The sequence below is a fragment of the Colius striatus genome, chromosome Z, assembly GCF_028858725.1.
Source record: "Colius striatus isolate bColStr4 chromosome Z, bColStr4.1.hap1, whole genome shotgun sequence".
Taxonomy (NCBI): Eukaryota; Metazoa; Chordata; class Aves; order Coliiformes; family Coliidae; genus Colius; species Colius striatus.
The window spans coordinates 64104970-64117158 of record NC_084790.1 but is presented as its reverse complement, the minus strand read 5'-3'; the positions used below and the strand labels follow the sequence as shown (position 1 = coordinate 64117158).

At 34.7% G+C, this 12189-nt stretch overlaps 1 protein-coding gene across 4 annotated transcripts in view; it reads right to left on the bottom strand.

Annotated features, from left to right (window-relative positions):
- The window catches only part of VPS13A (vacuolar protein sorting 13 homolog A), a 104255-nt gene that overhangs the window by 3037 nt on the left and 89029 nt on the right, over positions 1–12189 (bottom strand). For 3 of the 4 annotated variants that reach the window (XM_062019395.1, XM_062019397.1, XM_062019396.1), the window contains 3 exons: positions 2614–2699; positions 1833–1956; positions 169–243 (listed from right to left, as the gene is read on the bottom strand). In XM_062019395.1, coding sequence (XP_061875379.1) covers positions 169–243; positions 1833–1956; positions 2614–2699 — 285 coding nt within the window. Of the gene's footprint in view, positions 1–168; positions 244–1832; positions 1957–2613; positions 2700–10039; positions 12070–12189 lie in introns of those variants that run through there. The other variant, XM_062019398.1, reaches the window with a different exon arrangement.

The following is a 12189-nucleotide window of genomic DNA, read 5'->3' as shown; positions in this document are numbered from 1 at the left end:
GGAATTGAGCATTTCTGAAATTCAGTGCTGAATAGACCATTCCCACTTCTATCTGTGTAATGGCTTTGTAGTAATACTGAAATTTAAATATACATGTAAGGAATATTTCTGTTTTGCTTTTTAAGTCAAATTTAGCACAGTATAATTGTAACAGTATTTTGACTTTACCTTAGCATCCTCTGGACTTTTAAAATTAATAATTTTTCCAAATTCTTTGGCATGGAACACAGACTTCACTCGTTCCTGGAAAAAAAAAAAAACCACACAACCAAAAAACCCAGTAATTGAAAACTGAAGTTAGTTTCTTCAAACTTCATGACTGAAGTTATTTACCCTTAAGGCAGCTCTATGTTTCAGACCAGGCACACATACCCACTACACTAACCTGAATATGTTCACATTGCATGCACACCTCCTGAGAAACTTCATTGTCTGCCTGAAAGCACAGTGGAGTGGAACACTCCAGTAATAACAAACTTCTCTTTCAAATATGGAGTCTCTGGAGACTGGACTATGGAGTAGGAAGGTAAGGCAGATAATGGAGTATGTGAAGTAACCAAATCCAGTGCTCCCTAAGGCTGTAATTTCCCATTCTACTTTAAGTTACTATTTGAGTGGACATTCCACCAATACTGACATGCAAGTAGTGGTCTCAGGTCATGAAAACAGAGACTTAAGCTTAAGAAATGCAACATAAGCAGTGCTTTGCAAAATAAGAGTTTTCAACCAAAGATTTCAATAAAGAGCTTACTGCAGATGTGCGAAAGGACTGTGAATTGACTGCTGTGTGGGGGATGGATATGTTATTCAGTATTGTCTGAAATGGCAGAAATCTTAAGGATGATTGCATCCTGTAGAATCTGACTTGCAGTCAGAAATCCACTGGCTCTGCCTTTTGTCCTCTTTGCAATACAAATAGTCTGAGTGAAAAACTGAATGACTTTTACACTGTAAAGACTGTCCTGCCAACCAAGATGTGTAGTTACACAGAAAGCTTATTGAAAACAGAAATAAAACCACTGGCAGGTAAATTTAGTGATTAAAATAAAATTCAGTTACCACCTCAGCAAGAATTTCAGAGTTGAGTTTTTTTTTAAGGAACGTGCTTCTGCAGGGGAGTTGGACTAGATATCTCTAAAGGTCCCTTCCAACCCCTACCACTCTGTGAACTTCACCTCTGTAAGTAAATTCAGTCTTTAGCAGTCCTCTCCATGTCCTTTGTCAGTTGTCTGGTGAAAAATCTTTTGGGATTGTTTTAAAGGAAAAGAATGTAACCAAGAACCACATTCTTCACCTTGCATTGAAGGGGACAAGCATATATCATTACAGTTCTTATGAAGACATTAATGCCTTATACTTTTGAAGAATCTGATAGATAACAAATGGAAAAACATCAAAACAAGCTTTAAGCACAGCACATGTGAATGCGTATTGCTGTTGTATATTTTAATCTCTGGAATTGCAACAAGGTAGAAGTCCTCATATTGGCATATTTCCACAGCACCAGAACATGTAACAGTAATATTTTGCTGTATTCTGAGACAGTTTTGTGGTATCACCATGTTCCAAACTGGGAATACACCATGAACGGGTGCATACCAACAAAAAATTCCAAGGGCTCAAGGAATAATTTAATCTGCAAGCGCTATGTCACCATTCTGCTTAGAACAGTGAGAAGCTAGTTATATGGGGGGGTTTGCCCATGCCAAATTACAATCCCCTTCTCTGAGTGCATCTCAACTAGAAGTGAGATCCAGAATTCAAAGGAGATAGATCAGGAATTCGAAGTCATAAACTGTAACAGAAATCAAAACACCATTAGGTTAACATACCTTGGCTTCAATGCGTAACCGTCTACCATCAACAATGAATGGGTCTTTGGTAAATTCATCGTAAGTGTATTGCCATTCACATGTCAGCTGTCCAAATGTCCCTTTTGTCACAAATAACACACCACTAGGCACCAGAAAATAGTAATTTTTAAAAGTCAGTGTAAAAATAGGTTACAGTTATCCAGTGTCCCTAATCCTAGTGAAGTAATTCACTGTCCCAAAACAGTTCTCATCTAATGATATAACCATACAGCACACTTTCCAAAAGAGTGAATTTTGAGCTTTTCTCTAACTTACTTAAAATGCTGTGTTTTATAGCAAAACTGTAACACTACTTCTAGCTGTATTTCTACAAATAGTTGTGCAGATTTTTTTATTTGAGAAGGATGCATGATACTCCATGCTAAACATTCTTGACTCTGTTCCTGTATTATCCCTTTTTTCCTTTGATATGCTAATTTAAAAAGTGAATCCCACAGTTTCATTGAGTTCAGTCTAACTGGAGTTGTAACATATCTTTCTCAGCTAAAGAAATCACAAAACATTCCTTTCTCTCCTTAAATACAGAAATCGCCATGACACGCAAAATACCATTCTTGTGCTGAACAATACTGCTGCTGGACAAGATTATTAACAGCACACTAAGAGTGCCCTCTCCATTACTTTATCTACATATACAACAACAGACATGCCAAAGTGCAGTCATTGGTCAACAATTATCAAAGTGTACGCATTTTGATGATAGTATTAAGTACTTATTATTTGAGTCAAAACTATTTACCTTTTTGTCACCATTAACAGGTCTGTACTGTTGACCATAGCATGTGCAATATATCTGAGTTTTGCAAATCTTCCGTTTTCAATTTTCTAAAAGAGATAAAAATGTTACAGTTTTCAATCTGCTAGTATAAATTCATGTACTGATTTTGTGCTTAAATTGTATTTGACCTCCAAAAGTATAAAAGCACATATGTTTAAGTAAAAGGCTGCACCGATAAAGTCAGAATGTGACTAACTGTGACAGCTAATGTTCAAAATTACGTAGAAGTATTCGGTCACTGTTAACGCAGCTATGTAAATAAAAACTAGTCCCTATCAAAACTGGCAAGGAACAATATAATTTTTCAAAACATTTCAAGACTTGGCTTTCTATATATTTTTAGTACACATTGAACCTCTGCTGTCCAAAACAGTTATGAGACAACAAAAGAAATAAGGATTCATTTCCTAATTTACGCCAAGTCATCTCTGAAACATTGGAGTAATTAACTTTGGGAATAAATCTATATTTAGTGGTACACAAGAACTCACTATCACATAGACAACGGGATTTAATGCACTTGATAGAATGCATAGCATTTCTCCATATTTTTTTGTTTCCTCCTTAACTTAGGTAATCTACAACTTCCATAAATATTGTAGCAATATATTTAAAATATTGATGACAGCAGATTACATTTTAAAAACAGAGGCTCTGTAACTTTAACATTATGACTGCTATATTTCTGTCTTTCTGAGCTACAAGTGATTAAATGAGTGATTGAATTAAGATAGCTACATCTTAGTTGGGGATAGCAATTTAACTGCACTCATACTCTCATCTGCTACAAACTAGAAGTAAAAATATGACTAGTGTAAACCAGTACAATTTAATAAACCCTTAACTTCAAATATATTGCTTCAGATATGCATGTCAATATTTAAAAACAGGTAGGTTAGTTCTCAATGAAGTTAAAATACCAAAATAATGAGTATTTGTCTCCACTGTAAAATGATACAGATGTGTAATTGGGTGTACCCTACAACTTCAAATTTGGCCATGTGAGTAACTTCTGATGTTTTTAAATGATGCCATCCTGTCAAAGATGTTGATTCTTCAGAGACTAAAAGACAAGAACTTTTGACTGTCAGATTCCTGAAAGAGAGCTTTCCCAAAAGCTCTCAGAAAGTTCTGATTACTTCTGCCTCTCCAGCTCTGCTGGACTACAAAATCACAGCTATTACAATGTGCCTACTTAAGCCACTGCTTGAATTTATGTCTGCAAGAGCTACTGTCAGGGGCAGGATGTATACAGCAAGAAGAATAGCGTAACAAGTGGGGAATTAAGAGTTTAGAAAACATGAGGTTTTTATTTCTGGAAACTCCTTATTCAAGGTTTGTCTAGGGGTTGCCATGCACCCAACTTGAATCTCTCCCTGCTTCTTATATTTAGGACCAAACTCCTACTTTATAAATAAGTAACAAAAAAACCTCCTCTCCAAGTAGTCTCCACAATGTTCCAGCACATGATAGACTGGATAGTTAAAAGACAGAGGAGGCAGTATGGCAGACAGCATGGACAGGATATCTGATCCAAATACCAGGCTGCTGGCCTAGTTCTGTGTCCTGATGGATTTTCAGTGTTGTCTGCCTAGGGAAAATATTGGGCAAAGGAGGAGAAGGCTGATAGAAAATTGCAAAAATAATGTGTGTGGAAAGACCAAGCATGGTTCAGTGAATGTAACTGCCCACGTTTTTTTTTTTAATCTGCAAGACTCTGTGACAATGCCAGCAATTTCTTTTAACAACAGAACATATTATAAATATTGCATCGTGTCTCTTTTAGTAGGAGAAGCATTCAAGCAATTTAGCTGTATGATGATGGAGGGCATCTCTACCTCTCCTTCTGCAAAGAGCAGAACTTTTTTATGCTTTGCACAGGACTGAGGCAAGGCTTGCAATCCAAATGTTAAACCCCCTTAAGCAAGACTTAAAGAAAGTGAGGTTACATCCTCTGTCTTTTCATGAGATTGCTAAGTTAATTTTCTATCAGTTATGTCACCCAACTGTAACTTACTCAGTTCAACGATAATGACTTAAGAATTACAAAAATTATTATAGAAGTATAGTACTTAACTAGCACCAGGTTGCAATCCTAAGAAAAGGCTATTTAAGTATGTCCACTGAGCAATTATTTATTTCTACTAAGATTTGTGAACAAGTGTCTTACTCAGCACAAAAATACTATTATCATATGGTATGCACTGACCTAATGAATTGATCGCTATGGGTCAAAGATGATATACCCAAGTTATCTGTGCTCTACAGCTTTGTGGACAACAGACATTAATTGGGAAATAAAGCATAGGAAAATGCTGCACAGTCCGTTTGCAAAGGTAACATTTGGATCTATGCCAATGCTGAGCAGTAACTACTTCTAAATTTTCCGCCTTTAGATTTTTCTACTATTCATTTACAATCTTTAACCTTTTTGGCATTAGACTTGCACCTGTTCATTAGGAAATGTATCATAAAGCGATATGCCAATTTACTGCTGATAATTCTTACAGGAAGAGCAGTATTGCGCTCAGCTACCAAAGCACCATGTGTAGCTCAAACATAAAGGGATGTAAAATAATCACATAAATATGGGTTTTAAATTTTACAGTATTTAGCTATTGACTGTTTGGAGGAAGACATCAACTTAGACCAACAAGTGATGATGAAAAACTAGTAAAATTAACCCTGATCAATCATTGTTTGCTCAATATTAGTTTCACCACTGTAAAAAAACAAATGCTAATTTTTAAAACACAGCTTCTGTATGTCTAATTAAAAAAAGGCTTAATAACCCAATTCCTTTAGTGAGTGTTTCAGTTCATTGACTACACCTGGAAAATGAATGAATCTATTGAAAAAAAGACACTCTAGTAGATGTAAAATGTTAAGTAATACAAGTAGAAATCCTTTGCAAATTATTTTTACCTGTACTAAAAGTGATTAGATGTCATTACAATAATCTAACAGTAGATATGATCACTTGTGTAGAGATAGATATGCAAATACACTCACAGTCTTAAAAGCAGCATCTCTGCACTTGGAAAAATTCCTAACCACACTACTTGCTCATCATTTACTGAGAAGCAAGCACAGAGGCCTTTGACAAAGAAATGAAACAAAGCAGAGTATGAGTGGAGACAAAATTTAAGATTTGTGATCCTTCTAGCTACAGTTCTAAAAAATACTAACAGTATATGTGATAAAAGTCAGAATGCCTGATATTGTTCTTGAACTCAACTGAAACAATGTGTAAAAAGACTGTGAAGATCATTGCTACTTAAAAAGTGGTCACATACTATTCATCTGCCATCTGTTGTGATGTTCAGATAACCCTGAAGATTTCAACTGCATTTTAGATTGGCAGCGCATTTCCTTATGAACTGATTACTGTCCAAATGTGTGACCTCTGAAGGCCATTCACTGCTGTTGCTATCAACAGCAATATACATATATATATGATATATCTTTCATCTCAAATTAGAAGGTGACTTCCTCAAAAGTTGTATAATTGCTACTTTCAGCAGGTTAACCTGGTCTAACTACATACCCAGTTTTCTCCACAGAAACATTTTTAAAAAAAGTAGTACTCGGGTCACTTATTAGATTTGGCCTGAAATGTGTGAAAAAAGGTGGCAAAAATTGTTAAATAAAAAAAAAAAAATCAAAATGTGTAAATCATTTGTTTTTCTGCCATGAAAATTCTCTCATCTTGTATTAACAAGAACTAACAGTATTTATTGCCTACCCTCTCATTCTAGTGACCCTAATATGCAGTGTCATGCTACAAAAAACAAAGCTTCTGTCCATGACGTTTTTGGTTCCTGAATTCAAGATTCCATTCTGCCATGCTTAATAGCAACTCTAAAATCAACATGTTTTTGTCCAAGTCAATAGGAATTTGCGGTCAAGGTTAACATTTCCATCTAAGGCCACAGTATGCAGTAAAGTAAAAATTAGGAGAGCACCTTTCTCTGAATTCATTTGATGAGCTGATCCATGCTTTCATTATGACGGTAACATCTAGAAATTCTTTGTTTCCTGCCAGTATAACCAAAGTTCTTTGATTTGTAGCATAATACGGTATCAGCAGGGAAATGGAAAAATATTTCCATTTTCTTTTCTGTATTTTCTGTCATCGAACAAGCCGAAGCTTGCATCACTTCTAGTTTTTACTTGCTCTTTCACCACACAAGCATTTATGCTTCAATCACAACCAACCTAAAATGAAACTGTCACACAAGCTTCCATGTTCTTCTAAAACTATTGGTGTGACCTAGTCTCAGTTGGCTTCCCGTAAATATGTATGTCTCCTACTTGGGGATGAGCAATGGATATGCAATAATATAGAGATGTGGCACAGTTAATGCTAAAGATCCTGCTCTTTCCTTTAACCTAAATGCAATAAGTTCTTCAAAGGAGAGAGGATAATGGCAGTTGTAGCTTAATTAAGGGAGCAGCAAACTAGATAGTGTGCTTGAATGGATGCCTGGTAAGTGTCAGGACAATGGCAAGTAAAAATGAACTTTGAACTTTGGAAAGAATTTCTCCCTATAATGTTTTAAAGTGAAACCTGTTTTAGAGTATTTCATGATATGAATGTTTATGTTCCAATTTGAACCCAACTTCAAGGCAGCTGAGGGATGGAGAGAAAGGAGAAGCATGATACAGCATTCCCACTTCTTAGAGGTTTTTCCTGGCAGACTGAAGTTTGAATGCTAAGAAACGAGGATCTGTTCAACTCACTCCATCATTCTGCCACCTGATCTGAAGCTTATGTCCTGACCAAAAAAGGATCACTGACTTAAAAGCTGAACACCTCCAATACAGCAGGACAAGTAGTGAAGAACAGCTTTGAAGTATTGACTTTTCTACAAGCTTTCATCCACTGCAGCATGGCAGGGCAGCAACCTTACCCAAGACTGTAAAGGAGCACTCAGAAACTCATACACTATAAAGGCAAATTAAAAAGTTTTGAATTAATTAGTTTTTGAGCAGACACAGAGCTGTGACACAGAGTATGCGACTGATTTTGTGGTGCAAGTGTCAGTGACTTATGTTCCTAAGCATGAGATTGGCCTGTCTTTCAGTATTCTTCACTGTCAGGGCAAAGATTAGTGATTTCTGGAAGCTTTTGTAAATTACTAATAACAACGAAGACATAAAAAGTTTATTAAATGATCCCAGAAACTCTCTATAGTATCCTTCACTGACTTAAGTCCACAGCTGCCTGAGAGAAGAAAAAGACCAAAGAAACTTCATCAAAAGGAAAGCATCAGCTAAAATAAAAGATAAGAGCATGGACAAGTATTCACCAAAACAAGGAAGGAGTATATAAATTCAAGTTCTCATTACATAAGTCACTAAAAGAGAGAAATCGGGAAAAGCTGAATCATCATTCTCTTCTGTAGCTAACAGTAAACTTGGCAACCTGAGCGGAAAAGCTAGCACTTAAGTCCTGGACTTTTCAACAACTGTACTGGACTCTAAATTCAATTCACCAGTGAAAAAGTGGGAAAAAAATGTGCAGCCAAAACTTAAAACTATTAGAATGCATTAAACTTGAGGGGAAAAAAAACCACAGGGCAGCATCTGAAATTTTTCTTTAACAATTTTGATGCCATTTTTATCTACTTAGCTTTATACTTTTGACTTTGGTTAAATGATTTAGACAGAAATTAAATCTGAATACAATTTTTTGACATTGAAGTACTACCATTCAGGATAAATTTTACTTCTACATCCTGTAATAATTTGTAGTTGAAAAAATTTTAATGTTAGGTCAATTTGACGGAGAAATGTATTATTTCTAAAAGCCATATTGTTATTTTTGCAGTGATGTTTTTTCAGACAAAAAGTCATTACATTTGTTTCTAAAGCTGCTTTAGAATGAGAGAAAAATATATTTTGTTATAAAATTGACAAGTCACTACAAAAGGAAAACAGAACTGTATAGGATTAAAAGAAATTGAACTAAAAAGCCAAAAAGGATAAAAAAAAGTCAAGTAACTTCTTCAAAACCCAGTAAGTTAATAAAATGCAGCAATAACCTTTCCATAAAAATTGTACTTAATAATTTTCTCAATTGTTAGTCATGACATGTCTTTTGTCAGGATTAAAGATGAAAACAATTTCCTACATCCTACAAAGAAATACTTGAGATCTATTTGTATCTGAAATATTCAAAATCCTTCCCTACTGCCTTCAGGCAGTAACATATTTCAATATACTCTTTCATCTACATCTGTAGGACATCACCTTGAGGTGACAGTACTGCAAAGTAAGTAGCAATACGTCATCTATAAAAAACTTAAGGATCAGCAGTTTCAACTAAAACAAGCTCACAAGTTGAGCTTGCATCCTCTTTTATCTGGGAGATTACAGGCATATATTCCTTGTCTTATTGTCCATGCGATCAGAGCTTACAGCAGCTTTTGAAGACATAGAGACAGAAAAAGCAGTCTAATGGATTTTTTTAACGGTTTCTCCCCCAGAATTTTGGTAACTGGAAGACAACAATGAAGGACATGACTTCACCTTTTGTAAATATGTAAACATTGCAGAAGCTCTTATTACTACAGAGCAATTGTAGTTCTTCAGATCTTGTCAGAGAGTTACTTCTCACTACAGTACTTCCTGATACATAAATTTGTATTGCAAGATGCCTTTGAAATGCAACACAAAAATCTAAACTTAGCAATAAACCACAGAAAAAGAATGAGAAAACTGTACACACATTCCAGTGAATACTTTTTAGAAATAAGTAATTTGTAAAGCTATATTGCAGAATTCACAATAAAGAATTACAGTAGTTCAATGTTGTGTTGGGTTTTTTCCCCCCACTGTGTCTAGGTATATAAGAAACTAATTACTTTTGCATGTTATGTATGTTTTGCTATACAGCCTTGTAAAACTGCTGGTATTTTCTCCAGCTGTTTGTGGTTTTACATAGTTTTTGGTTCTGGGGTGGCTCTTGAACTTTTTTTTGTTGGTAAGAAAACAAAAATATTGCTTTTAGACCAAATACATTAGGTCACAATACAAAAATAACTCAATAAACCATTATTTCACACATCTAAGGATTCCAAATGATACATGAAATAAGTGTGTAAAAACTATGGTTAAAAAAATGACAAATTAAAGCTCTGTGTTACATGTTCCTTTCAAAAGGTATGTATTTATCTTTTAAATAGTTTTACAGGCCATTTTCATGTTTTTACATAGCCTATTTCCAGGAAGCATGAGAAACAATGTTGGAACAGAACAGATGGATCCATTTTAGATATACTTTAGACATGTTTATTGTTAAAAAGAAAAGCAGACAAAATACTTTTGAAATATTAAATAAATAGAACAGTCAAACAGCATTTTAACACCAATAATGACTGTACAACTCAGCAAGGTCTTACTGAACATGTTAAAAAGCATTCCATCTAGCAAATCATGAATAAAACCTATCAAACACTTACATAAATGCAAAAAAGTTAAATACACTTGCTAGAAACATATCTAGAAATAAATTCTAAGTAATGGGATTACTATTTTGTCATATTATTCAATACTATTTTCATTTAATGTCTGGTTTTATCTATAAGAGTATTTTTATTATACTTTGCTCCTTTGCCTAGTACTCATCACCATACAGTTTATTTCCCCACATTTTTTTTTCACAGTTGAAAAAATAAATTGACTATCAGACAACCTCAGTTTCTCAGTGGAAATGATAGCAGCAACATTTAATACTTAAAGGTCAAAAGAAAGTGACAAAGGCCATGTGTATCTGTTACAGTCCATATTATCCTAACTGTCATCATCATCACTACTACTGTGAGTCTTAGTCCATTCCCTGTAGGCCTGTCTTTTCTGAAAGCATGGTAAGAGAAGAAGAAAGCACAAGTATTAGTTTAGAAATATTAGTTAGTTTGGCAAATTTGTTAATTAAAGCAAAATAAAACCTTAGAAAACAGAGAAATTCTGAAATGACATGCTAGTTCAGGACACAGAATGAGCATGCGAAAGCACCTATATCCTGTTTCCTCTAATCAGCATATGCACTCTCTAAATCACTAAAAGAAGATTTATTCCAATTTAATCCAGTAATACGCTGAAAATGCCACAACACAGTGACTGCAGTCACCAAATCTGTATGCATAGATATAATACAAAAGGGGAGAATTATCTTCTTTTCCTCCTGTAAGAAAGTACTACACTAATCAAACGGCCTCGGCTAGAGGACTTCTAATACACTAAGTCTCATGCAAAACAAAGAAATATCTCTAGAACTAGAAACACTCACCACCAAAAACATTAGTAACCTTAAGAGCAAAACAAAAGTAAGAAAACATATTATATCAGAAATTAATATCTGAAGAAAAATCTACACAGTTCATAATCTTCTCATTTGACTGTTTACAGGAAGAACTGCAATCCTGTTTAGAACCTTTAAAACATTTCTTCAAGAGCAGTTCTGTCTTAGAATTGTCAGTAGTGAAAACTAATATGAAATACAAAATTTTTCAACTTTAGGTACTTGCAAATGGTGGCTGCCATCACAAATTATGACAGATATTACACAAGGCAATGCCTTTTTGCTTTTATAAGTCGGATAATGGAAGACAGAGGTACTGTACTCAACCACAGAACAGAATTAAACTAGAATTACATGTTACTTCACAGAACTTTTTAAAGATTTCTCAGAAAAACACCCTAAAATACCAACATTTACAAATTTAAGAAGCAAAAGTAATGCAAAGTCGAGAGGGAAGGCTGCACATCTGAGCTGTTTCTGAGGGCTTGCTACCATTTGTTTGAATGGTATACTTTAAAAGAGAAAAGGAGATGTTTTGGAATTTATTCTCTTATCAAAAAGAGAAGAAAGATTAGCAGTAAATTTATGCTGTTCATCAGTAGTAGCTTCTAACTATGACCTATATTTCAGGTAATGCTGCTTTACAAAACCAGATTTAAATTAGTACAGGCTAAAGCTACCTCATTAGAACAAAGGCAAAAACTTACTATTATTAAAGAGCTTTCACAAATTGGCTGAACTAGATCACCTATGAAGGGTATGGCAAACATAGCTGATATGCCTCAAATAGGACAATCCTCTTCCACCAGAAGACAAAAGACACACTAGCGAAATTGAAGTAAAACTAAACTAAAGAAACAGAAGCACACAGACTGGAACTCAACATGAAACAAAACAGTTGTGGAAATTCTCTAAATGGTCTAAGAATTGTCTCCAAAGGCTTCTTCATTCTCACCTACTTCTCCAGAAATGCAATTTCTCTATGCCTTTTCCAGCATTTCCCTGGCACGCTGTGAATCCTTCAATGTGTATTTAAAAAACGCTATTTACATTCATGCAATCACTAATTACTATTTCTTCTGCTTGAGCATTTCCAAAATGCAGTTTTACTCCTAATAGATGAAAAAATAGAAACTTTATAAACTGGCTAAAAGTTATTTCCAATTTGATATCCAAGTAAAATTTGTTTAAGTGGGAGCTGAATTACTGAAGAGTAAGTGCTGCTCAGCATG